The 25,182-nt window shown below is 32.8% G+C and overlaps 1 protein-coding gene across 2 annotated transcripts in view; it reads left to right on the top strand.

Annotated features, from left to right (window-relative positions):
• The window catches only part of LOC144855531 (protein MCM10 homolog), a 43,132-nt gene that overhangs the window by 3,296 nt on the left and 14,654 nt on the right, over nucleotides 1-25,182 (top strand). For both annotated transcript variants that reach the window (XM_078713425.1, XM_078713426.1), the window contains exons 7-18: nucleotides 652-810; nucleotides 1,173-1,300; nucleotides 4,061-4,141; nucleotides 7,063-7,152; nucleotides 7,489-7,659; nucleotides 8,001-8,071; nucleotides 9,054-9,322; nucleotides 9,412-9,562; nucleotides 9,691-9,815; nucleotides 10,707-10,820; nucleotides 13,479-13,627; nucleotides 23,937-23,979. In XM_078713425.1, the coding sequence (XP_078569551.1) occupies nucleotides 652-810; nucleotides 1,173-1,300; nucleotides 4,061-4,141; nucleotides 7,063-7,152; nucleotides 7,489-7,659; nucleotides 8,001-8,071; nucleotides 9,054-9,322; nucleotides 9,412-9,562; nucleotides 9,691-9,815; nucleotides 10,707-10,820; nucleotides 13,479-13,627; nucleotides 23,937-23,979 (1,551 nt within the window). The remainder of the gene's footprint in view (nucleotides 1-651; nucleotides 811-1,172; nucleotides 1,301-4,060; nucleotides 4,142-7,062; nucleotides 7,153-7,488; nucleotides 7,660-8,000; nucleotides 8,072-9,053; nucleotides 9,323-9,411; nucleotides 9,563-9,690; nucleotides 9,816-10,706; nucleotides 10,821-13,478; nucleotides 13,628-23,936; nucleotides 23,980-25,182) is intronic.

The following is a 25,182-nucleotide window of genomic DNA, read 5'->3' as shown; positions in this document are numbered from 1 at the left end:
ACCCCAGACAAGGGTTACTTTCTGCAGCAGTGTCCCTTTTGCTTAGCATCCAGCCTTTAGGATAGAAGCCCTTTGATTGTCTTAATATCTATTACCTGTTTATGATGTATTTGACCAAATTGAAAAACAAATCAGTGCTATAAAATAAATGCTTGATGAGGCCAAGTTCATTGAGCAAAACATACAAGTAACATCATGGTAAAGATGCATGATGAATGTTCGTCAACAAATTTTCTAACAAATTAATGTTTTTACATCATGCTTTTAGAGTCACCTATTATGGATGGCTGGGGCTACAATGCATTCTCAAATATACAGTGTAGTCACAGTGATTGAAACATTTGATGGGAATGACAGTGATTAATTTAGATTTGAAAAATATTTTTTGATTTCTGACGCAAATAAATAATGCTATTTTTGTAAATAGTAATTTTTCAAGCAGATCATAGCATAGGTTACAATTAATCACAGCTCTAGGAAATTCTAAGAAATAATCATAAATTACTCTGTATATTTGTACATTTTTTAAAAATTATGATGATAATGTAAGCTACATTTCTATCTTTTCAATTAAAATTTATTCATTATAATACAGTCAATTCTTCTTAAAAACTGAGAATTTCAATTTTTTTCTTCCTTGGTCGTGTCTAGGGAAAATTGTTCAGTATTTGGAAAATGAGTGACCTCAGGTCATGTAATGATACAACTTCCTTGTTTTTGTTTGGAAAAGTTCACGAAGAACATTGGAAAACACAGGAGGGCAGTGTAGTCGGCATTCTAAATGCATCTGTTTTACCGCAACGGGATAATGTAAGTTGTGTTTTTTTACAAACTTATTGTGCAATTTGTGAACTTATATATTTAGGCAACAGAGAAGAGTGTTTTTGATACAGTTGATGTGCGGATCTGTGAATAATAACTAAGTTTAATAATTCTCTCAATGCCCTTGCGTTAATTTATATATACACTGAACACCCTTGGGCTGGCCAATATGTCTGGTTTTCCAGAAATTCTGCTATTCAGAATGTGTGTTTTTAATGGTAAAAATGAATTTGGGACCCTTGTACCTCAAGAAAAGTCTGGTTTTGGAAAACTTTACGGTTTCCTGCTTTGTTTATGTTGTTTAATGAGTAAGAAAATAAAACAAAGTCTTTAAATTATTTACGTTGCAGAGTTCTGATGAAATAAGTCTGACGGTTGACAACCACCAAAAACTGCTTCTACTCGGACGATCGAAAGATTTAGGTTTTTGTAAAGCTAAAAAGAAAAGTGGACAACCATGTGGAAACTTTGTAAACAAGTGAGTCTTCTTATTCCTTTGAAAATCAACAGCATTGTCTTTTTTTTCCTAATCCTGACTAATATATAACGGTATAAATGAAACACAAAATTAGATTGTCATGTAGCCCTTTCACATGCAAACTCCAGAGTTTAACACACATCAGGGTGTCAACACTTGTTGTGTAAACTTTGAAGTTTTGCTAGTAATTTTTCAAGAAGATTAGAAATTGCCAAGTGTACAATGATGTTTATTTCTCTATAGTATAATTTTACAAGTGAGCCCTCTATATTATATAGTTGTCGATCGTGTAGCGTCAAGTACCATCTTGATACTAACTAGTTCTCCTCACCTTGAATTATGAACAGAAATGATTTACTATAAATAAGTATGATGGGAAAGTTGTTTATTTATCTCTAAAATTTGCCTGTAAAATTCTTTTACTATAAAAGTTCTGTTTTGGTTTGTACTTAAGCATGTGTAATTTTTCATAATGTTTGACTGCCCCATTGAGCCAATATACTGAATTCTATTTTAAAAAGAAATTGACTGGTCAAGAGTGGGTGAATTATTGAGAGGTTTTGTTAGCCATTTGTGAGTGGACCTGTATTCTATTGAATACTGTAACTCTTAAATCGCTTTCTTGTACTTGTGACCTGTTTTAGAAGACTTCATTTTTTTACCATTTAAATGGCTTGACAAATTATTTGAATGCAGTTGAAGATGATTAATTAACACAATTTGTTAAAAAAAATCAATATAAATGCCCGAAGAAAGAAACTCATTTGTGGGTGATCGAATAGTGATCAATTTTTTATTTCTTAATGAGAGTCTATTTTCTGTCTGTTTTTTTCCAAATCTTTCACCTTCTAAACCCTTAATTTGTTTAATATTTAATTAATTATTATATACATATTAATTAATAATTTAAATGAAGATTACAATAGGCCCCAAAATGAAACTTTTAAATGTGCACTTTACCCATATATGGACATGATAATGTAATATCACTACCATATTTAAGCATATCACTACCATATTTGGGCATATAAAACCTTTTTTGTCAAACTAGTTTGATAGTGTAGACAGAGCTTAAGCATATCTACTCAGTTGTACTATGGAAAGTTACCTTTCCCACGACGCTCCAAAAACGAGTACTTTGTGTGGTCGCACACATCTTAATTGTCGGTGTAAGCAGTTTGATGGACGTTTTATTTCTTATTTCACCGGCCATTGAAAGGAATGTCCTGCATATTAACAGAGTCGTTGGGAATCTTAATTATAGTGATATTGAGGTTGACCTCATTTAAATAAAGGTTGACCTCATTACTGGACCAATAAAGCTTGCTATGGTTTTGTATTATTACCATTTTGGATTAGCGTCGTAGACATTTGTAAACTTTATACCAGATTATTTCAATTTATCATTTTTGAAGAACCTTTATGAATTAGGACCTGTTCCGGCGGAATCTTTGTGTATACATAAATTGTGTTAAGAGAGAACGAAAAGGTTGAAATGGGTGCCTGGGATATTTATTTAATATATCCAAACGAAAACATTCAGGCAATATTAACCTGAAAGCTATTCAAAATTTAAAAATGACAATGAAAAGAAAATTAATTTAGATACCTTTATTTTGTTATAGTTTTTTTCTAAGCAGATATTTGCTTAGATATATACTTAGAAGTTTGATAAAGCATCGTCTGTATCAGTTGGTATGATGTGCCCATATATGGACATGATGATGTCATATCACTACCATATTTAAGCATATCACTACCATATTTAAACACATCACACTTTTATTTTCAAACTAGTTTGATAGTGTAGACAGATCTTAAGAGTGATCCTTGAATATAAGCCCACCGTATGTTAGAAGCGTTCCCCCAGTAATCTTCATGTGAGGTGCAACATTAGAGACAGCATCTTGCAAGCAGTTGTCATTGTAGTTCTGTCAGAGATTGATGGATCACATGTTTTGACCTTTTCTGACAACATAAAATGAGTTATGTTAGAGGTTAATTTTGTTGTGTGGGCTTTCATTTGTCCATAAATTGGTCATTTTGTCAGCACTTTCACATTAATGAACCATTTGAATTAAAATGTTTTTGAATTGTTCAACAATTGCAATCTTTCAAGAATTCAATTCTAAGATTAATAGCCATTAAAATGGTTAATGAGGATAGTAATTGACGTGCGTAGGTCCAAAACATCGCACCGAAATGTTGCGTCATTATATGTTATACGTGGGTAGTAGACTTCTTAAACTTTACAAGTACACCGTTAAAAAATACTCATTTTATTAATTTTCCAGGTTAGATTTTGTTCATGTTTCCACAGTTTTATACTTTTTATACATCCATTTCTAAATTAAAATACAGTATGAGAAATGATTTCTGTTTACAACATTTGGCGTTTGATAGGGTGTGGGTGGATAAGTAGATGTTGATAGCACTTAGCAATTTCAAGCTGATGTTATTTAATTGGTTGTGATTCTGGTCAAAAGGTTTCTTAAATTAACTGAGAATTTAACATCGATTACAAGTACTGTAACTATCAAACTTTATGTGACAAAAAATGTAATGTGTCCATATATGGACATGATGATGTCATATCACTACCATATTTGGGTATATCACTACCTTATTTGGGCACATCACACTTTTTTTTGTCAAACTACTTTGATAGTGTAGACAGAGCTTAACGCAATGTAAAGGGAACTTGTAAATGTATTCACGACTTTCAATTATATATCTTAATTTAAAAACTTATAATTTCAGACATAGTTGTGAGTACTGCAAATTTCACGTTCAGAAGGAGTACCAAAAGATGACGTCCAAACGGGCCGAGTTGCAATCTTCGTAAGTAGTCGTATTAAGGAGCTTGCAATTTGAGACAATTTTACACAAACAAATTTGCTTAGTTTATGGCGAGTATTGTGATATTAAGTTCAGCCAGACAAATAAAGTTGAATTAATGATTCTCCGTTTCAAAGAAATCCTAATTAAGTTTGATTGACGAAAATAAAATAACATTTAACTGTTTGTATGGTTGCCGGCATGTCTTGTAGTCGGCATAGCAACAGGCCAGTCAAGGAGATTGCCATGGTCCACTAAAGTTGCCTATTAGCTTAAAATTTAAATCACCGATGTAGCGAAGGCAGTCACTCACTAATTTCAAACTGACCCTGTTTAACGTGGTACCACACTCCACATACTGTAATTAACATGATAAACAAAACATTAACAAAATCACAAATTATTAGAAATTATTAACAATAATTAGAAAACAAACATAAACAGCATATGTTTGGCCATTTATTTTGTACATACCGGCTGGTTGTTGTACCTACTGTATTTATAGTGACTGGTTTTTAATACCTTTTAGAGTGAGTGGTTCATGTCCCTTTTCAATTATATCACAAGCATTACTAATATATTTTGTATAAACTGTTTTATCAACTTTAAAACATTGACTCAACTATAACCTGGGTGACTAAATAAGCTCAATAATTAAAGTTATTACTAAATTCATGGAACACAAATATAAATGAGATTTTAGGACAATTGTGTGTGGACGTGACAATAGCTTTCAAGGCAAAGCCAATTTATTTTTCTCAAAATTGATTCAGGAAATTTGAGTAAAGCTGTACATTGGTGCTTACCGTTGTCTGCTTACCGTCGTCTGCTTACTTACCAATCCCAGGGTTCTTGGTTGAAATAGGCTTTCTACCTGTAGTGTTCTAGATACATTCCATAATTATTTGATTTTCCAGAGAGGCAGCTGAAGTTTTAGAAGTGAAGATAAAATAGATTAAAGAAAAAGAAGTTTTTTTTTTTCAAAACTACTTTTCTTTTCAACCAATTAACAATTTATGTCACTATAATTTGTTTTACTATTTTTAGCTCTGTAATTCCAATAATGCCAAATCAGACAGTTCTTTTTAGCCTCATTTATTTTATTTTAAGAATACATATTGATTATTAAATACAAAAAGTACAGTATAATATATCCTTAAGGGTTATATAATGTATTGCTGTCGGAGACCTGTTAATGAATTTCTTATTGAAAACCCAAAAGGTGCATCTAAAAATATCTTGTGATTAGTTAGTTAAAGTTATCAAAATGTCTAAAAGGAATTAATATGATCAAATTATCGTTATTTAGTGCGAATAATTAACTGTTTTAAGATTGATACGCTCACGCAACTCTGTACTTTTTAGCAGGACTATTTATTTTAAATACTCTGCAAGCCAACACCCACACAAACTTGTACTTTGTAATGCTATTTGTTTAAATTCTGTAGTTTTAAAAAGATTATTTTTTGTAACTAGTTCAGGTAATGTTATTTTACTAAAATCTTTATCATAATGGTAACTATATTTGGTGGTTTGAAAACTGAAAACGTATACATGTTTATTTGTTTAAATATTTTCAATATAACTTATAATTAAATTGAAAAACGGGAAAAATTTAATAAATTTGACATCAATTTAAATTTGACATCAATTTAGGTATGTTAAAAAGGTTGCGATGTTATTTGTAATTTACAGCCCACTAAGCGGTTTATTTAATGCCGTTTCTTAGAATTGACTTAGTTCTTGTTGAAGCAACCATTTCCTGAGTTATTATTTTTAGTTTTATTTTATGAGATCCACGGAAGTGACTTGTGCAACATTCTTTTACGTTACTGTACAATGTACGAGCAAAAATTAGATGAAATTATAAAAATTTAATATTTTTGTTCAGGCAATTTATTATTTTTACCATGCAATTTACAAACAAAAAACTTAAGGAAAACGTTCTATAATTTACAGGGTAACATTTTGTTAAGATTGCGTATTTTAAAATTCTAAACTATTCAAGCTTTTTAGTGAGAGAAAAGAAAGATATTAGCATAGGATCTGTTAATCCCATTTAGTATCTCCTAATTCCTTGTAATCCTATGAAATCTTTAAAGGATTTGATTTATGAAAACCATCTTATAAGATTTAGTTTATGACTTGGAAAATTAAATGTTACATTGATGATACCTTTCTGTGTTTATATTGAAGAATTTAAAAATCAATTTTGTTTTTCTTCAAATTTATGATGTATGAGACATTTAGTCATAGTAACCTTTAGCTTTGTGTCCAGGCTGAAAGATGTTCCATTACTTGGAATCAAACTGTTCAAATCTCGGACATTAATGGGAGATTAATTATTGAATCCAATTGGTCATTTTTCTCTAATCTAAATCATGTTTTTAAGTAAACTGTAAAAAACTCACTAAACTAAATTCTTCTAATCAAAGAAGAATACGATTTGTTCAAAGAAAAGCAATAATGAAGTAATGCAAGTAAAACCATAACATTATTTACCATATATGGCATACTTTGAGTTCTTGTAGAAAAGTAATAAAAAGAAAAATAATTATACATTTACGTCATTCACAGCAGTTTAATGTTTAACTTTGACCTTTAATTCAGATTGTAATTGTTTGCAATCGATTTTAACGAATGTAATTTACACATGAAATAAAAAAAAGTCTAAACAATACATTTCATTATTTTACTGTATTTTGACAATTAGTACTATTTGAGAGAAACTTAAGCCTTGGCTACACTATCAAACTTTATGTGACAAAAAAATGTGATGTGCCCATATATAAACATGATGTTGTCATATCACTACCATATTTGGGCATATCACTACCATATTTGGGTACATCACACAACTAGTTTGATAGTGTAGACAGGGCTTTAGATTAATGTGCATATTCATTTTATCTTTTTGTGTGTAGGTATGCTGGTGTACAACCAAAAGCCAATTGGAAGGGTTTGAATAAAGACCAATTCATGTATGGTGGCAAATCTTTCAACTTAAGTTCCAGGTCTGTCATTTTTCTAATAATGGTGTTTTTTAAAACGAACATTACTAACTTGGTATTTGTGTTGGATGAATATTTTGATATCTTTTCTTTATACAAAACTGTTTGCCCATTAATTTTTAATATACAGTACAAAGTTCTTTATTGTGCAATGTGCAATACATGTTCACTGGATCACCAGCTTTACCTCCAATCCGAAGGACGAGGCAATGAGTATTTTGCCAAAGAATGCAACAATATGACACAGACAAATGCTAAACCCATTTCTCTCAAATGCTAATCCTACATACCATACCATTACACCGTATCACTCTCTAAATATGATTTTTTTATTTTTAGGGGAAAATTTGTGAAAAAGAGCTCTCAAAGCAAGTTGACCTTGACAAGTCTTGGAGCAAAAGAAGCAGAGAAATACAAAGAGGAATCAAGGAAGAACGTGCTGGTGATGCACTCAAAGGCAACAGATGAGAAGGACACCTTGGTACAAGTTGGTGGAGTCTCCTCAGAATTGTACGTTTGTTTATTTGCTGTAGTCTTGTGTTTGTTAGCAACCTACCAACTTGCCTTTAGATATAAAGAATATTAAATCTAAAAATAATTTTGTTAAAAACCCTTTAACCCTTTATGGTGGCCCACCTCTTATGGTTTATTGTTTCTTATTAAATGTCCTTTATTATGTTAATTTCATTGCTATGTATTGCTATTTCATTGCTATTGTTCATACTGTATACAATGTATTTGTATGTATGGGACAAACCCTTGATTAGCGAAAGCTATTTTTGTTTGCTCCAATTTGCCATTGGTGGTGAATAAAGAATAATAACTATGATCTTGTGTTTTTTCATTTTCAGTAAGGGTCTATTAAACGCACCTACTCCTGGGGCTCAGAATGTTCTTAGACATTTGGTGAAAGCTGAAAAGGGTAAGTTATTTATAAATTATTTTTTTATTTTTCTGATCCTTACCATGCTCCTTAAGATTGGATGGTTCTTGCTTACGGTAAACATGTGCCTGAAGATCATTTTTTGACATTTTATATTATGATTTTATTTGTTCCTCGTGACATAGTTGTTTGTGTATAGCTTTTATTTAACTTGAATGAATAAAAGTAGTTAAAATAAATAAGTTACAAAGTATTTGTATAACATATGCTTTGAATACTTCAGTACCTAGGTAATGATACTTATTAGTTTATTCTCTTCATGTGTATAATATGCGTTTGATTCATTGCATTGCAAGATATATTTCAACACAAGATACATATTTCTGCACCCACACATTCTATCAGATGTCTTCAAAATGTCACAGTATGACATTTATCATATTTCATACATAACAGAGATAAATAGATACAAAATTATTTGTGTTAGTAATATTATTTTATAATGCAGGTAATGATGAATGCAAATACCTACTGAGTTGTGTATAGAATGTATTAACTTTCTCAATTTTTAGCCCACACAAAAGTAAACGAACTCAGCGATATAGAATCATCATTCGTAAAGATTCGCTGGAAAATAGTTAAGAAATGTACGAAATGATATCATTTTCATTGGAGACGTTGATCTTGTTTGGCAGCCAATGAATAGGATTGAGTTATTAGCTTATTTAGACTAATAGCACATGAAAACATTCAATTTAATAATAATAATGCTAAAGAAAATACTCATAATGAGCCTAATGATACAGCATTGTTTATCTTTCTTTATTCCTATTATTTCTGCCGCTGTTATGGTTTTGGTCGCGTGCTACTGTTGTTTTTTTAAATCGTTGTTATTGTTAAGTTAAGTCATTTTTGCAGGTAAGAGACAAATAAACGAACAAAAAATTCTTATTTTGTGTAATTTTTACCCTTGGAATCTAGAATTCTTTATTGGTATAAACTCTTTATTGAACATTTCCAGATAAAGATCCGTTGATATCGGTGTCAGCGAAGGACCTTTTGAAACAACATAAGATGGATATGAAGAAGAAAATTGCAGACAGAAAGATTCAAAATACTCATAGTAACCGTGGAATAAGTGATAATGTTATTGATCTTGGCTCACCTATACAATTCTACAAAAAACCGAAAGAAAACCCGGAACAAAATACTCCTCAACTCGGCAGAGGATTCAAATCTGGCGCGACCCCTGGAAAGGTCAAGACTCCTTTCAGCTTAGAGGAAGCTAAGGTAAAGTTATAAATTTAAAAAACATATTTTGAGAGAATAATTATTTTGGTTAAATCTTCAATAAACTTAAGTTTTGTTTGTGTTTTTAGCGGCAAGCTGTGGCAGTAATTCGTGCTAAGGGTGAACTATCAAAAACTAACCCTAATAAGTTGTACAAAGGACCAACGTCTGAGAAAGCGAAAAAAGATATTATGAACAAAGTGGCCGAGGACACACAATCTATTCAAGATAAAGAAAATGGTTGGTTTTACTTTCTTTTCTTTCTCTATATTTTTAGTCCTTTTTCATAACTTTTTTTCTTTTGAGAAAGCAGGTTTGGTTTAAATATTTGTAGGCGTTTTCTTAATCTAGTATCTCTTTAATTTTAGATGAAAGTCCTGGATCATCTAAACCCAAGAAACGAATAATTTTAGGACAAGAAGTTGAATTCACTAAAGAAGATATCGAGAAAATAGCAAAAACTAAGTCACTTAATGCTTCTCTTCTATCTCAGGCAAGTTCATTCATTATATTGCAAACAGATACTTAAAACTTACATAGCAAGAAACGGAGCAAGGTTACTTGAAATAGAATTAATAATTGTGAATACGTTCTTATTTTGACGTAATTGATGAATCACAAAATGCTTTGCAATGCATTGGTTGTAATGCATACCAACTATGTTGAGTCAAAAGCTGTATTTACATGTCAATTAACACAGTAGCTGGCAAATATCTGTTAACATATGATCTTACATTTTTTCTATCTGCTGCCCTCTATCCTGTTTTAAATGTCGACTCTCCCAATAACGAGCTCTTTGAAAACTGAAAACTCTACCAAATCCAGACTTTTCTTGTGGTCCAAAGAATTTTTTTTAACATTAGCAACACATTCTGAAAACCAGACATATTTGGTCAGCCCAAAGGTGTCCGGTATTGGGAGAGTTAATCTTCAAATGATTTTTTGTATTTCATCTTTGTAATAAATAAAGTTTAATTTCTATCGTCTGAAAAACTGTATTTGATAATAGTCGAATGCTATAACAAAATTCTTTTGTTGCCTAAATAAAGTGACATTTTTAAAATTTTTCATCAAACTCCCACATTTTAATTCTGAAAACTGTATTGAACATTCTAAATTTGTTATCATGTTTTGAGAAAGTTAAATCTATTTAATTTTCAAATTTAATATCACTAATAAAATATAATGTGAACTGAAGTAATTTATTGTTTTCACCAATACTTATTTAAAATGATGTAAATGTGTGTCACTGCAGGCTGCAACGTCCCATCAAAAGTGAATACTGTAAGTTGGCTGTTGGAGTCGCCCGGGTCTAGCATGTGTGTTATGTAAAATCCGGAATGAATTGAATTGAATAATGAATTTTATTATTCATTTGTTACAGTTTGAACTAGAAATGCAGGAAGAATATTTCAAGAAGATGGAAGTGAAAGAAGGAATGGAAAAAATGATGGACTCTGTGAAAGAAAAAGAAGTGAACATTGTGTCATGTAAACAGGTATTTGCATTAATTATTTTTTTACAATCTATTACCCTTATCCTCCTCACCAATTTTCTTCCATTGTGTGGTTTTTATTTGTAATAATTATGGAATACAACAAAAAAATTATTAGCTTTCAAACCAATATAATTTCAACATATCAAGTCAAAAATAACATTTATTTCTCTTTAATTTCATAATAATAAATTACAATATTTTTATTAAACTAAGAGGGCCAAAATTAAAACAGAAACGAAGGTTGTGAGAGGCAGCCCATATAAATTACAAATGTGCATTAAGAAAAAAATCTAAATTACCAAATTAATAGTAATGATTAAAATTAAAAGGTGATAATAAATTTATGATATACTGTCAATTTGTGGAACTAGAAAAAAAGAACTGGTCGCATTTATTACTAGATGTTTGATTTTTGTAATAATTCAAAGACACAAACATCTACTTAATGAAATTACATACAATTTTGTATGTAATTAATTCAGGTGTATATTACATGTTATTTTTCCTGTGACGTAATTCAGAAAGTGCTCTTCTGATGTGGAGATATATTTTTTTCGCATCTTGAAGTGGAATCGGTTCATTAATATCATATTTTTAATGTTTCTGGTGACGTAATTGTTAAAGTATGCATTCTGATGTGGAGATAATTTTTCTTCGCGTCTTTGATGTGAAATCAGTTATTTAATATCAGATTTTGAGTTAGAATGTCAATTGCTTTAAGCCTCTTAGTTTGGATCCAGTAACGCCCACTGATACCTCCAGCACAAAATACAAAAATAAGTAAAAGCTCTTATATTTTTTTTTCATTACTATTGCGAATGACATAAATACTAGTTCGTCTTATGATAATGACCTGATCAATCGCAGTTTGTGATATTCAAATTTAGAAATGTTTGTATTTACTAATAAAGAATATTTTAATCTAAATTATTAGTGATATTTAATAATACATTAAACATTAATTTTTATTGATAATGATGATTTACAAGACATCTTGGTTTGACCTAGTACCCAGTTTCTCTCAACCAATACATCATATTAAGAAAGAATTACTTAAGCTTCCATCTGAAATTGGATAGAATTGTAATTGTCTGTTTTGAAAATAACTACATCAGATTGTATTTGCTAATTGACTTTCAAAATAAACTGTGTTAGTATTATTACCCAGAAAACAAATACATTAAGTTGGTAATATACTGGTGACAAATGAATTACTTTGTATCTGGGTGCGCTGATTAAACCAAATGCCATACTGAACATTAATATAGGTTTGACATTTCCGAAAGATGTTTCTTATTGTTTAAACACTGTCAATTTCATTTATTTGGCCTAATTTCTGTTTTGTTTGATTTATTTTGTTCAAAATTCAAAAAGTGGGTCATAGATTTTACAATAAAACATGTTTTTCCTAAATGTCAAGGTAAAGTAACTAAATGTGAAAAGAAGAGGAAATCTGATTTTTAGAAATATAGCAAATTGAATATTAAAGAGTTGATTATTATTATTAATTGATTGTAACCGATGTGTACAGTATGGGATACTTCACTATATAGAGTGAGTTATTGGCCAAGCAGTTAGGATAGTGGAACCGTAATTACATAGCCATAACATCGGCAAGAGTTCGAGGCTCACTGGCTCCATGGTTCTGGTGGTAGAATGAGTCTTCTCGGATAAGGAGTATAAACCGTAGGTCCAGTATACACATCTAGCTCATGTGCACTTTAAAGAACCTAGTACATCTTTCGAGACGAGTAGGGGTTACCCCGGTGTACTAGTAAATCACAGCCACTGATCATAACTGATATATATGATATATAAATGAATGATACAAATAAATAACTTGTTGAAATGTTTAAAACTGAATGCAACAGCCGTATAGGTTGCTATGTGTCTTACAGTAATTACCCTGTACTGTTGCAATGTTCATCCATCCACTGGCTTACTTGTTGCTACTTTAATCCCCTTAGCTAATTTTATCACCACCAAGAAAAATCCTGTTGTCCCGTTATAGGCATTTAGCCTACTTAGTCGGTGACTGCGGATTAATGTCAAATCTACAATCTAATTGAATTTATCTAATAAATTCACGAACCCTGGGAAGATGTTTTAGTTTTCCTATCAAACAAATATTGACACATATCCGACTGGATGTTAAAAGCACCAATTAAACGATGTGAACTGTAGCCATATTTTTTTATCTAATGTCTCGTTACGAGTATTAGTAGCGGGCAAGAAAAAATTAAGAGAGATAGAGATTTGAACATAAGAACTTTGGAATAATAAGCAATTTTAAAAACCATGCCACAAAACCATTCCAACAAGATATTCACCAGTGTCTTATTCAGTTTGATACCTCCTACCACCTCAACAAGTGGAAACAAGTACTTAAACATATATTCTTATATTTAAAAAACCATGGTACAGAACCATTCCAAAAAGACACACAGAAGTTCTTTGTTCAGAATGAACCCCCTCTCTCCCAACAGGAAGAAAAGATGTACTTAAACATATAATTATTGTACTTACAAAACCATGGTACAAAACCATTCCAAAATGATATTCACCACCCAGAAGTTCCTTGTTCAGAATCTCCCAACCGATGGGAAAGAAGTACAGTACTAAATACATTTTAAATTATACTTGTTTATATCTTGTTAGTGTAAATACACATGGTTTAAGGCGTCTGATCTGTGCAAAAAGGAGAACCATCAACTAAAATGGCACGAGGGAAAACAGCGATTTTTTACTTGTAAGGATTGCAAAACAAGATGTATCACGTTTGACAGGATACCAAACAAGTCATGCAGGTAAGTAATCAATCAATTAATCAATCAATAAATCAATCATTTAATACAGTGAATTCTCCCAATACCTGACTCTTTGAAAACCGGAACTCTCTTAAAACCAGACTTTTCTCAAAGCCCAAAAGTGTCCAAATTCATTTTTACACATTCAGAATACCAGACTTTCCAGAAAACCAGAAGTATCAGGCCAGCCCAAAAGTGTCCGGTATTGGGAGAGTTGACTGTATATCAATCAATCATCATCATTTAATCAATAAGCATATCAATCCGTATATCAATAAATCAATCAATCAGTATCAATTAATGATTAATTGTAATCTTTCAATGCCTTTTATTTACGTGAACATTCTCAAGACCTTTGCTAGGTGTCTGTTTGTCTGTATTTAGCCAGTGGCTAATGTTTACATCATTTTAACTGATTTAACACGTTCACACATTATTACAGTGAAAAGATTCAATCACAAACTTGTACATTCCTCTACTTATTTCCGGTATTATGGGTGTTGTTGACGGACATACAATGCACACCACAATATATATTATCTGGAACACTTTTAACAGACCTTTACTGGGAGCTAGTTGTGGGTGTGTCCACTGTTATGTGTATAATTTTTAAGCCTGGACCATTACATTACAAAGACTGTCAGACAGTATTTTCTGTTCTATTTAGATGACAATATTTTTCTGTTATTTTTAATTTGAATTTATTCTCAGAAAGGTTGTTTAAAGGTTAATTTGTTTTGATTTGCAATTTTTTGATAAATATGATTTAATCTTCGCCACTTTTGAGAGATAATTCTGATTAGTTGATTGTCAGCAACTCAACATGAAACCACTGGTGTTGTTTTGTACTGAATCCCTTTGTGTTGCCTATCAGCGTTTAGATCAGACTTAGGCCACAGCTGGTAATACCTTAAGCCAGTGTAGCACCAAGGTAACATTAGGGGTAGAATTAACTTGGTGTCTGAGTTACAAAATATCATTGCTGTTTACATTTATGTTAAAAATAAATGTCTTAATATCATCAGAGCAAATTATTGCACAAACCTTGCATACAATAGTAAAAGATCCATATTGTTTGTGCATCTTCATTATTTAACTCATGAAAAAACAAAATTGTTATTTATACTCAGTTCCATAAAGTTCAATCTACTCTTGTGTATGTTATTGTTTTAAATAATGTTATATTTCTTGTCAAAGTCAAGGTCAAAGTCAATCTTAACCCATTAAATATTAATAAATACAAAAATATCCCTAAGCCAAACATTACATCCAACCCCAGATGATTAGCCCTTGAGGGGTCACTTGGGGGTCACTTGCACCTACGAAATTACAAGGTAACCTTCCCATAGGGCAGGGTTTTGTAGAGGTATGGTCACATCTGTCCACGTATTACTGCTTTTCAGACTGGTGCTTGATCAGTACATCAACACTAGGGGTAGATATCTTCGCATTGTAGTACGTACTTAGGTGTAAAGTAACTGTACTTTTATTATTTACTTCTTGTTTACTTTTTACCAAGGAAACCCTAAAATTCCAAGTACAGTTAGTAGTATTTAGAAATAAACAAGCTTTGTTTATTTTCCATTCTTTACGAGAAACGTTACAAATAATAATGTGACGGTTGAACCCCACTTGATCAATTGATTGATTATTCATAATGGAGTAGCGTAGTATTTGTTCTTCCACGTTAAAAAAAATCAGTTTATCGTTCTCTGCTTTAATTTCCTGTTATAATTCCTCCCTTTTGTAGTGTCGTGTTTGGCACACCATAGTTAGTTGTGTCGCGTTTGGCACACCATAGGTTGTTGTTGCTAGTAATAAAGCAAAGAATAGTAACTCTCCCAAAATCGTGTCTTATTCATTCGTATTTATTACACAACATTACATTGGCGACGACGATGGCGACGTTCACGATACCCGCACCAATGCCTCTAGACATGGATTCAGGCAACATGGCTGAAAGTTGGCGTCGATTTGCGCAAAGATTTGATAATTTCGAAACAGCGACAGGCGTCAACGCGAAGCCCGAGGCAACACGAGTCGCCACACTCCTGTCGGTAATCGGACAGCGAGCCCTGGAAACATACAACACGTTTACGTGGGACGCCGAAACTGACAAAACAAAGATCGGCCCAGTCTTAGCACAGTTCAAGAAATTCTGTGATGGGAAGCGCAATATCACGTATGAACGATATATTTTCAACTGCAGGGTTCAAAAAGAAGGTGAGAAATTTGATTCCTTTGTTACCTCGCTGAAAAGTCTAGCAGAGACATGCGAGTTTGGTACCTTGAAAGATAGCCTCATTCTTGATAGGATTGTAATAGGAATCAATAAGCCAAGCCTTAAACAACGCCTACTGCGTACAGAAAATCTAACATTAGACACAGCAATATCCAAAATACGAGCAGAAACGGCAGCATCCGAACAGATTGAACAAATGAAACAAAGCAAAGCGAGTGACTTTTCCGACGCAACTCAACACGCGAGAACAGTGCGTTCACACAAAAAAGGTAAACAGAAATACCAAAACACACAACAGGAAAGGGAAAGCAATCCAAGAAAATCACGCACAAGTCCAACAATCTGCATATACTGCGGAGGTGAGTACCCTCACAAAGGCAAAAATACGTGTCCAGCATACGGCAAAAAATGCAACAATTGTGGTAAAATGAATCATTATGCTAAACAATGTAGACAGAAACATAACGCACATGCTGTTGACACCATGTCTAACGATGAAAACGACAGCACAACAAGCGAAGACGAATACTCATTCCATATTACAGGTACTGAGTCTGAAAAACAACCCAAAGTTAATCTGAACATTCAAGGTAGCACTGTCAACGCAATTATCGATACCGGTGCGACTATTAATATAATGAGTATGTCGACATACAAACGCCTGCAACACAAACCACAGCTATATACCGAAAAGCTACCAAAGGTGTTCGGTTATGGAAGCCGACAAGCACTGTGCCTAGCCGGAACTTTCACGGCAAACATAACCTATAAAACGAACACAATATCAGCGTCCTTCAGCGTAGCCGAAAAAGGAGTCGAAACGCTACTCAGTTTTAACACAGCGAAAGCACTCGACCTAATTCAAGTAACGTATAACCTGAATGAACACGCAGATGCAACGGTATTAAACAAAAGCACAATAACTGAGACATACAAAGACAGGTTTACTGGTATTGGTAAGCTTAACGACACTATGTGCAATCTACACATAAATACTGAAATACAACCTGTGGCTCAATCGCATCGCAGGATACCGTTTCATTTAAGGAAGAAGGTTGAAAGCGAACTCAAACGATTACAGGAGTTAGATATCATTGAACCAGTTGACAACGAACCTACTCCATGGATTTCACCAATAACTGTTGTAGCAAAGCCTAAGAAACCTAACGAAATTCGCATTTGCGTGGATATGAGGGCCGCGAACAAAGCCATAAGCAGAGAGAGACACGTGACACCGACAATCGACGACATAATCGGCAAACTAAATGGAGCCGTGATGTTTTCAAAGATCGATATGAACGCAGGCTATCATCAGGTAATGCTAGCGCCAAAGTCGCGATACATTACTGTCTTTTCAACACACGTTGGCCTTTTCAGGTATAAACGACTAAGCTTCGGAGTTTGTTCAGCAGCAGAAAAATTTCAAAACGTCATTCAGTCTGCACTAGGTGGACTAAAAGGAGTCATAAATATAAGTGATGACATACTAGTGTTTGGTAACACTGAAGCCGAACATGCAAACAATCTCAAAGCCTGTATGGAAAGACTGAGAGATAAAAACCTTACCTTAAATAAAGCTAAGTGCGAATTCTTCAAACGCAGCGTTGAATTCTACGGACACATATTTAGTGATACCGGAGTATCACCAGATCCTAAAAAGATTGTCTCACTCCAAAAGGCTGCAGCACCGACTTCTAAAGAACAAACGCGATCGCTCCTAGGCATGACACAATACGTTGCTAGATTCATTCCAAACTATGCTACCATAACAACACCGCTCAGAAAACTCACTCACAAAAACACGCCATGGTTCTGGGGTGAAGAAGAACAGCAGGCATTCGACAAACTAAAGAAAACGCTAACCAGCTCGCACGTCATGGCCTACTTTGATCCAGAAAAGAAATCAACGGTCATAACTGACGCGAGTCCAAGTGGACTCGGGGCCATACTGAGCCAAAACGGTCAACCGCTAGCATACGCGAGTCGCGCGCTTACAAGTGTCGAAACTAGGTACTCTCAAATAGAGCGTGAAGCACTAGGAGTCATATGGGGAATCCAACACTTCCACTTGTACTTATGTGGCAGCGAGTTCGATGTAGTGACCGATCACAAACCGCTTCTTACGCTATTCAATAATCCCGCATCGAAACCACCACCACGTATCGAAAGATGGATATTAAAAATCCAAGCCTACGACTACACCCTGAAGTACCAACCAGGCAATACAAATCCGGCTGACTATATGTCAAGACACAGCCTTACAATGAGCAACAAGACGAAACTGGACATCGCAGCAGAAGAACATGTCAATCTTGTAACAAACAACGCAATCCCTAAATCACTTACTCTGGAACAAGTTCGACGTGAAACGGCAAATGATGGTCTCATACAAACATGCATTAAGGCCATCACTCGCAACAAATGGCACGAGGCTCTAAAAAATCAAGATGACCTCCATTCCGATCTCCAGTGCATGCACAAAGTTCGCAATCAGCTAACATTCGACCAAAAAAACAACATACTCCTACGTGATCACCGCATAGTCATACCCAAGGCACTTAGAAACACAGTAATAGACATCGCCCATGAAGGACATCAGGGCATAGTAAAGACGAAGCAACTCCTCCGAGAAAAAATATGGTTTCCCGGAATAGACCGCATGGTCGAATCAAAAGTAAAACACTGCATACCATGTCAAGCGACGGTGACTGAAAAGAACCACAATGAACCGCTTCAGATGTCGAAACTTCCTAACGGACCATGGGAGGAAATTAGTATTGACTTTAAAGACCTCCCTACTGGCGAGCATCTTCTAGTGATTCTCGATGACTATAGCAGATTCATCACAGTGGAAGTTGTTAAATCAACATCAGCAAAGACAGTTATTCCCAAGATAGACACAGTATTCGCTAATTTTGGAATACCCAGTATAATTCGCACCGACAATGGACCACCATTCAACAGTCACGAGTTTTCTCAATTCACGAAGTACCTTGGCACTCATCACCGCAAAATAACTCCACTATGGCCGCAAGCAAACGGAGAGGTGGAAAGAGTAATGCGTAATCTGAAAAAGGTCTACAAAACCGCAGTGGCCGAAGGTGTTAACTATAAACAATCACTCAATCAATACCTCAGAAATTACAGAGCCACCCCACACAACACCACAGGCAAACCTCCAGCATCTCTGATTTTTAGACATACCTTCAAAGTAAGACTCCCAGAAATAATCAAACAATCAAGCATCAATCAGAATGCAGTCAGAGACAAAGATAACGCTCAAAAATCAAAAATGAAGGACTACGCAGAAAGACGAAAGAAACCTCGAAAGAAACAAATCGAAGTTGGTGACATGGTCCTCGTAAAAGAAAGCGGCATACTAACATCAACGAAAACACCATATAAAACTAAACCATACAAGGTAACTAAAACAAACGGAACAATGATTACCGCAATGCGAGGACGGCACGGGATCACTCGAAACTCATCATTCTTCAAACTTCTCAACAATCATGTCGCAAACACAAATACAGACAGCGAAGACGACTATCTCACAGATGATGATTCTCCCGGAAAACATCCCATAACAACAAATAATGCAAGGCGCAATCCTCAAAGAGTTCGACAGCCACCAGTTTATCTCAAAGACTATGTTCCATAAGTTAATCGTAACTCTGATAGTATTAATAATGATCAGCACTGATAATCACAAATCTGAACTCATAATAACATTTCTATAACACCGCAGATTGTCAATGCTTGGCAACCGAATTGTTTAAAGTTTTTGTTTTTAAAGTTATTGTGTTTAAAGTTTATTTTTCTAGTTTTTATGTAAAAGATGGAGGGATGTAGTGTCGTGTTTGGCACACCATAGTTAGTTGTGTCGCGTTTGGCACACCATAGGTTGTTGTTGCTAGTAATAAAGCAAAGAATAGTAACTCTCCCAAAATCGTGTCTTATTCATTCGTATTTATTACACAACATTACACCTTTGATCTTGCCTCTTTTTTTAATAACAATTATTTACCTCCCACTCATCCCTTGTCTATCCATCTTATTCCATCTTCCTATCTGTTTGATCTTCCTCGTTTCATTCATTTTACTTCCCACGCTCTCATTGTAAACACTTTTTCAGTTTCATCAAGTTGGCATTTTTGAATGCATATCTCAGGTCATCCTTCGTTCATTGGTATTGTTTAGCCAAACTGTTGTTTCTTTCCACGTTGAACATCTGCCCGTTGTCTGTACTTTGTCGTTCACCAATTTGCCTAAAGAATTTGTTCTTTGTAGGTGTTTATTTGACGTCTTGGAATTTTCATAAACGAAAACTTCATTAACAATCCAAAACTAAATATGGAAAAATATTTCAGATTCCAATTTTATTTATTTTTTATTATTTTTTACTTTACTATAAATTATTTGTAAGATATTATTTAGTTCATATAGCAAGGATTAGATAAATGGGGTTCCTTTTTTTCTCAATCATTGTTAAATGTATCTTGCAATTGAAATAATTTTTTTTTTTTGGGAGGAAAATAAATGCTTATACTATCTATACATTAAAATTTAAAAAAATGGCAATAAAAATAAATTTTAAATATAGAAAGAGATTGATGATTAAATGTCAACACATTGAAGGTATTCTTATTACACGTCAAATTAAACCAGTGCTTAACGGTGCACGTACGTTGCACGCGTGACATTTACACTTCACACCAGGAAGTCCATTGTTGTGGTCCTTATTTTTACAAAACAAGTACATTTGTTGTATAACCTATCTTTTTATCTGTTATTGGTGAAATTATTTTAAGGAGCAACGCATTTGTTCATTGTATCGATCCAATCAGACGGAAAGTTGATTGTGTTGATCAATTCAAGAGAAGCGACGGGATACATTCAATTATCAAGAATGGGGGTTTTCTTTTATTATATTAGACGACAGATTCAATTTGTTAAATGAAGAGGAAGACTGAATCCATTTATACATGGTCATCTGTGATGTCAGCTGCTGGTGACAGGTTCACAGGTTATTCTTGTCTTTGGTATGACATCAATTCTTCCCAAATTGTTATCCTTTTCACATCCTCGGCCTGTGAGTTATGTCGTGCTGATCACGTCTGGTATTTCTGTAATCAAACAGGATTTATTTTGGATTTTCATTTTAAAATAGACACTTCATACAGATTGATGATTAAAATGTTAATAGATTATAATCTATGGCAGCAAAAAAACATTAAAATTCAGTAAAAATTAGTCTATACATACTTTGGCCAATAATCACTCTGATTATACGTTCAGCATTCGTGATGTGATGTGTGAATATAATTAGACTGTGGTCCTTACGCAAGGAACAAGTTTTTAACAAAAACTATACCGCTGCCTTCTTGAATAATTCAGATTAGTATCTTTAGTCTTTGACATACTTACTATTTCATATCATTTAAGTTTCTCCAGCATAAGTACTTTTGGTTATTACCTAATGATGTATCTTATGGAAATAAAATAGAATTTAATTGAATAGAATACGTAGTAAAAGGTGAACACCTACCGAGGTAGGAAGAACTTTAAATAATTAAATTTAATTAACTAAAAATTAAGTGGAAACATATTAAGCTGGGTTGTAAACATGTTGATATAGCAAGCCACTCTAGTCTCAACATCAATTCAGTTTGTACACCTGCCACGTGGGTCATGGCAAGGTCAGGGTATCAACACCACTTTGTTAACCCTCACCCTTCGTCACCTTCACGCCTTACTCCTTCCCCCATAACCCCTTCCTTTTGTTTTCTTGTTGAGGCTAACAAACGTCATTATTTACCTATTAAACTCTTTTTTTCAGAGGTGATGATATTTCATTGTGTCGTGTTCTCGGTCAATTTATAGAAATGTAATTTTCACAGCATCGCTTAATAAACATGGCAACCATATATTTATATCTGTTTACATCAGATATAGATATTGATGATGCGATATTAATGTCATCTTTGAGTGGGTGGGTGGGTTCTTCAATCAATTTCTTCTCAAGTATTTTGGTTGATTTTCTTCTAATGCACAATAACATTATTATGAAGAAGTATAATTAATATTTGTGGTTAATTGATTTGTTTCGTAATGTTCATAATTAATGTTATAAATAAGTTTTAAATTACAATAAAATTAAAATGTCAAGTTTAAAATTAATTCCTACAAGTGATTATAATTATGTATAATTAATCCATTAATTATTATGTAATAATATGTATTTGTAAGTGATACCTTATACACAGTTGTAATGCGATTTGATGATTTAACTATAACATTTTAACTAACAATAAAAAGAAGAAAAACCAAAAACACAAAAATAAAAACTAATATTAATTGCTGTTTAAAATTAAAAAGAAATAATATTATAAAACTTTAAAAGATAATTAATATCAAATCAATCAAATATTGTTTTTTAAATCTACAATTTAACCAAATTTATATTATAAAGTCAAGTCTAAATGCGTACTGTGTGAGATTCATACGTTTAGGGATGGTGTACATGTTCGTTTGTAAATTTACCTAAGCAAGTTGTAACCTGCCCATCACTGTCATCCTACTAGTCAATCAAACTCATCACTATCCCAATGATTCAGTTACCAAATTAGCATGATTAATATTAAGTCCCCCATGTCCGTCAATACTGTATCAAATATTATCTGATATTCTTGAAACTTATCCACTGTTTCTTTGAACCTGTAAACTAAAAGTCATCGTACTTTGGGTTTTAACACTTTATGGTTGTTTTGTGTTTCAGTCATTTTATTCCAACTTAACCACATTTTTAATAAACAAAATAAGTTGTTTATTGTTTAAAAATGTTGTTATTATGATTCTAATTATTTCAGAATTATGTGGTTTTTGTTTAAATCATTATTGCTTGTTTACTTAAGAAAGTACTTTTGATAATTAAAACTATAGGAACACTGCATTTAGTTCTTTAACAAGAGTGTCGATTAGGTTTTGATAATTGCTCTAGATGTGTGTGCTGAACTAAGATGTTGTATACAGTATATTTAAAAAACCATTATAATTAAACATCATACACATAATACAACATAATTCAAAAGTTAATGAAATACATGACATGACATTAATAATGAATATGTATTTATATTGAACATTTAAAGACAGAGTGACGAGGAGAAAATAAGCTATCTTTCAGCTGTCTGTAAAATCAACTTGAAGTTTAACCTTCAAAGTGGAACATGTCAATAACATACAGTATATGTCACCAATCCGCCACACCACTTCCTGCCCCGCTCAAACTAACTTTTTAATATTCTTGTTGGCGTTCAAAAAGTCATTTAAAATATGATTTAAGGATTCTGCTTTTAAAAGGCAGAATGATGAGTAGAGATTAGAGCAGTACTAATCTATTTAGGATGATTGATTTTTAATAAATTGTGTAGGAGGAGTGGATTATATTCATGCAATCTAGTTTATGTTTCCTTTTTAATGAAACTGATTTTATTATTTGAGCTTTAGTTTCTTTATTACGTTATCAATCATAATTGAAAGATTCAGTAATTATATCATTGATTTTCTATTACTACATCTCTTTTTTCCATTCCTTCCGTCTTTCATTCTCTTTCACCTTTTCTCTTCTTTACCTACTTTATCCTTCTTCCTTCATTTCTATTAAATCCTTTTTCTATTTCTTCTTTCTTTCATTCTCTTTCACCTTTTCTCTTCTTTACCTTCTTTATCCTTCTTCCTTCATTTGTGTTACATCCATTTTTCCATTCCCTCTGTCTTTCATTTTTTTCATCTTCTTTAGCTTCTTTATCCTTCCTTCATCACTATTACATTCCTTTCTTTCATCCCTTCTATCATTCATTCTTTTTTTCGTATTTCTTTTCTCTTCATCCTTTCCCTTCTTTTCCATCTTATCATAATTATCTTTTCACCTATTCACCGTTCATTGTCATCTTTTTTTTCTTTTACTTGTGTTGTTCATTTTCTCCTTGTTTCCTCATTTTTCTTTCTTCCTCTATTTTTCGCATAATGTTTATAAGTTAGTAATGTTTTGTTTTTATTTTGCAGGCATTGTAAAGGAACACACTTTGAGAGAGCCTCTATGTTAAAGGTGAGAAACATTGGAACTTTTCTTCGGTTTTTAAAGATGTTTGTTTTAAAAAAAACTTTTCATTTTAGTAACCATGTGTTTCTTTTTCTTATCTCTTACAAAATCTTTAAAGTTTTAATTGCAATTCACTGCTATTATCACTCAAAAACAGAATTTCTAAATCATTATCAACATATTTATTACTTTTAACAGCCGAAAACTCTCTTGCTTTTTTGAATATGTTGAAGTTATTTAGCCAAAGAAAGTGGGAAAAACGCCACCTGTTAAAATCTCAAGTGTTTCCTTCTATTGAGTGAATTAAAAATGGGTGCCAATAAAAATACAACTGTTTTCTTTCCTTGCTCTTTTTTCTGTCTTTTTATATTAATTTTTAATGATTGATTTGTTGTTTTTGACACATATTGATGGGCATATGCCCACTCAAACTTTTAAAATCTTTCTTTTTTTGCAGCTTTTTAAACATTTTTTTATATCAACTTTGATGGATTAGCTAGCTGTTTGTTGAAAAAAAAAATGTTTTAAAAAGTGTTGAATGATTCAATTGATTTACAGAACTATAAAATATAGTTCATAAATGAAATTTGGTTTAAAATTTCATGTTGTTTAGTATCATGCTGAGAGAATTACATTAGGAAACATCAATTTTTTTTATTTTAATACCTTTTTTTAGTAAATATTAAACTAGTTTATTGGATGCTAGGAATGTAGTTAAAAGAAGCTTAGTATAGTGGGTTGCAAAAGTTATTGTTGTCAAAATAGTCAGTCTACTGCTTTAGGAAACCTTTAGCTTAGAGTTCTCCACCTCTCACTCTCTGATACCAGTTTGCGTATCCCCAATATTAGCGTTTTCCATCGTTTACGCTGTTCCTCCTGCTTCTTTTTCCTTCCATTGGTTACCTACAAACTTCCTGTCATCACTCTGGTATCCTAACTGTTCAACACATTAGGCTGCAAATGAGAAAATTGTTTTTCAACCGTTATTTGTTGTGGTATGTAAGAATAATCTTTTCAGTTAACATATTCAATATTTAGCCACTCACCAAGTGTTAAAAGATTAGTTTTTTTTAATAGTGGACACAGGTGGTAATTTAGAGGACATTTTTGCACTTTTTTGAATGAAAATTTAGAAAAATTAATCAACATAAGGTGATAATTGACAAGATTTTAATGCAATATTAAACAGTGAAATGTGAGACTTGGATT

Source organism: Antedon bifida, chromosome 11, assembly GCF_963402885.1.
Source record: "Antedon bifida chromosome 11, ecAntBifi1.1, whole genome shotgun sequence".
NCBI lineage: Eukaryota > Metazoa > Echinodermata > Crinoidea > Comatulida > Antedonidae > Antedon > Antedon bifida.
The sequence above is the reverse complement of the archived record's forward strand: the minus strand, read 5'-3'. Positions and strand labels throughout refer to the sequence as shown.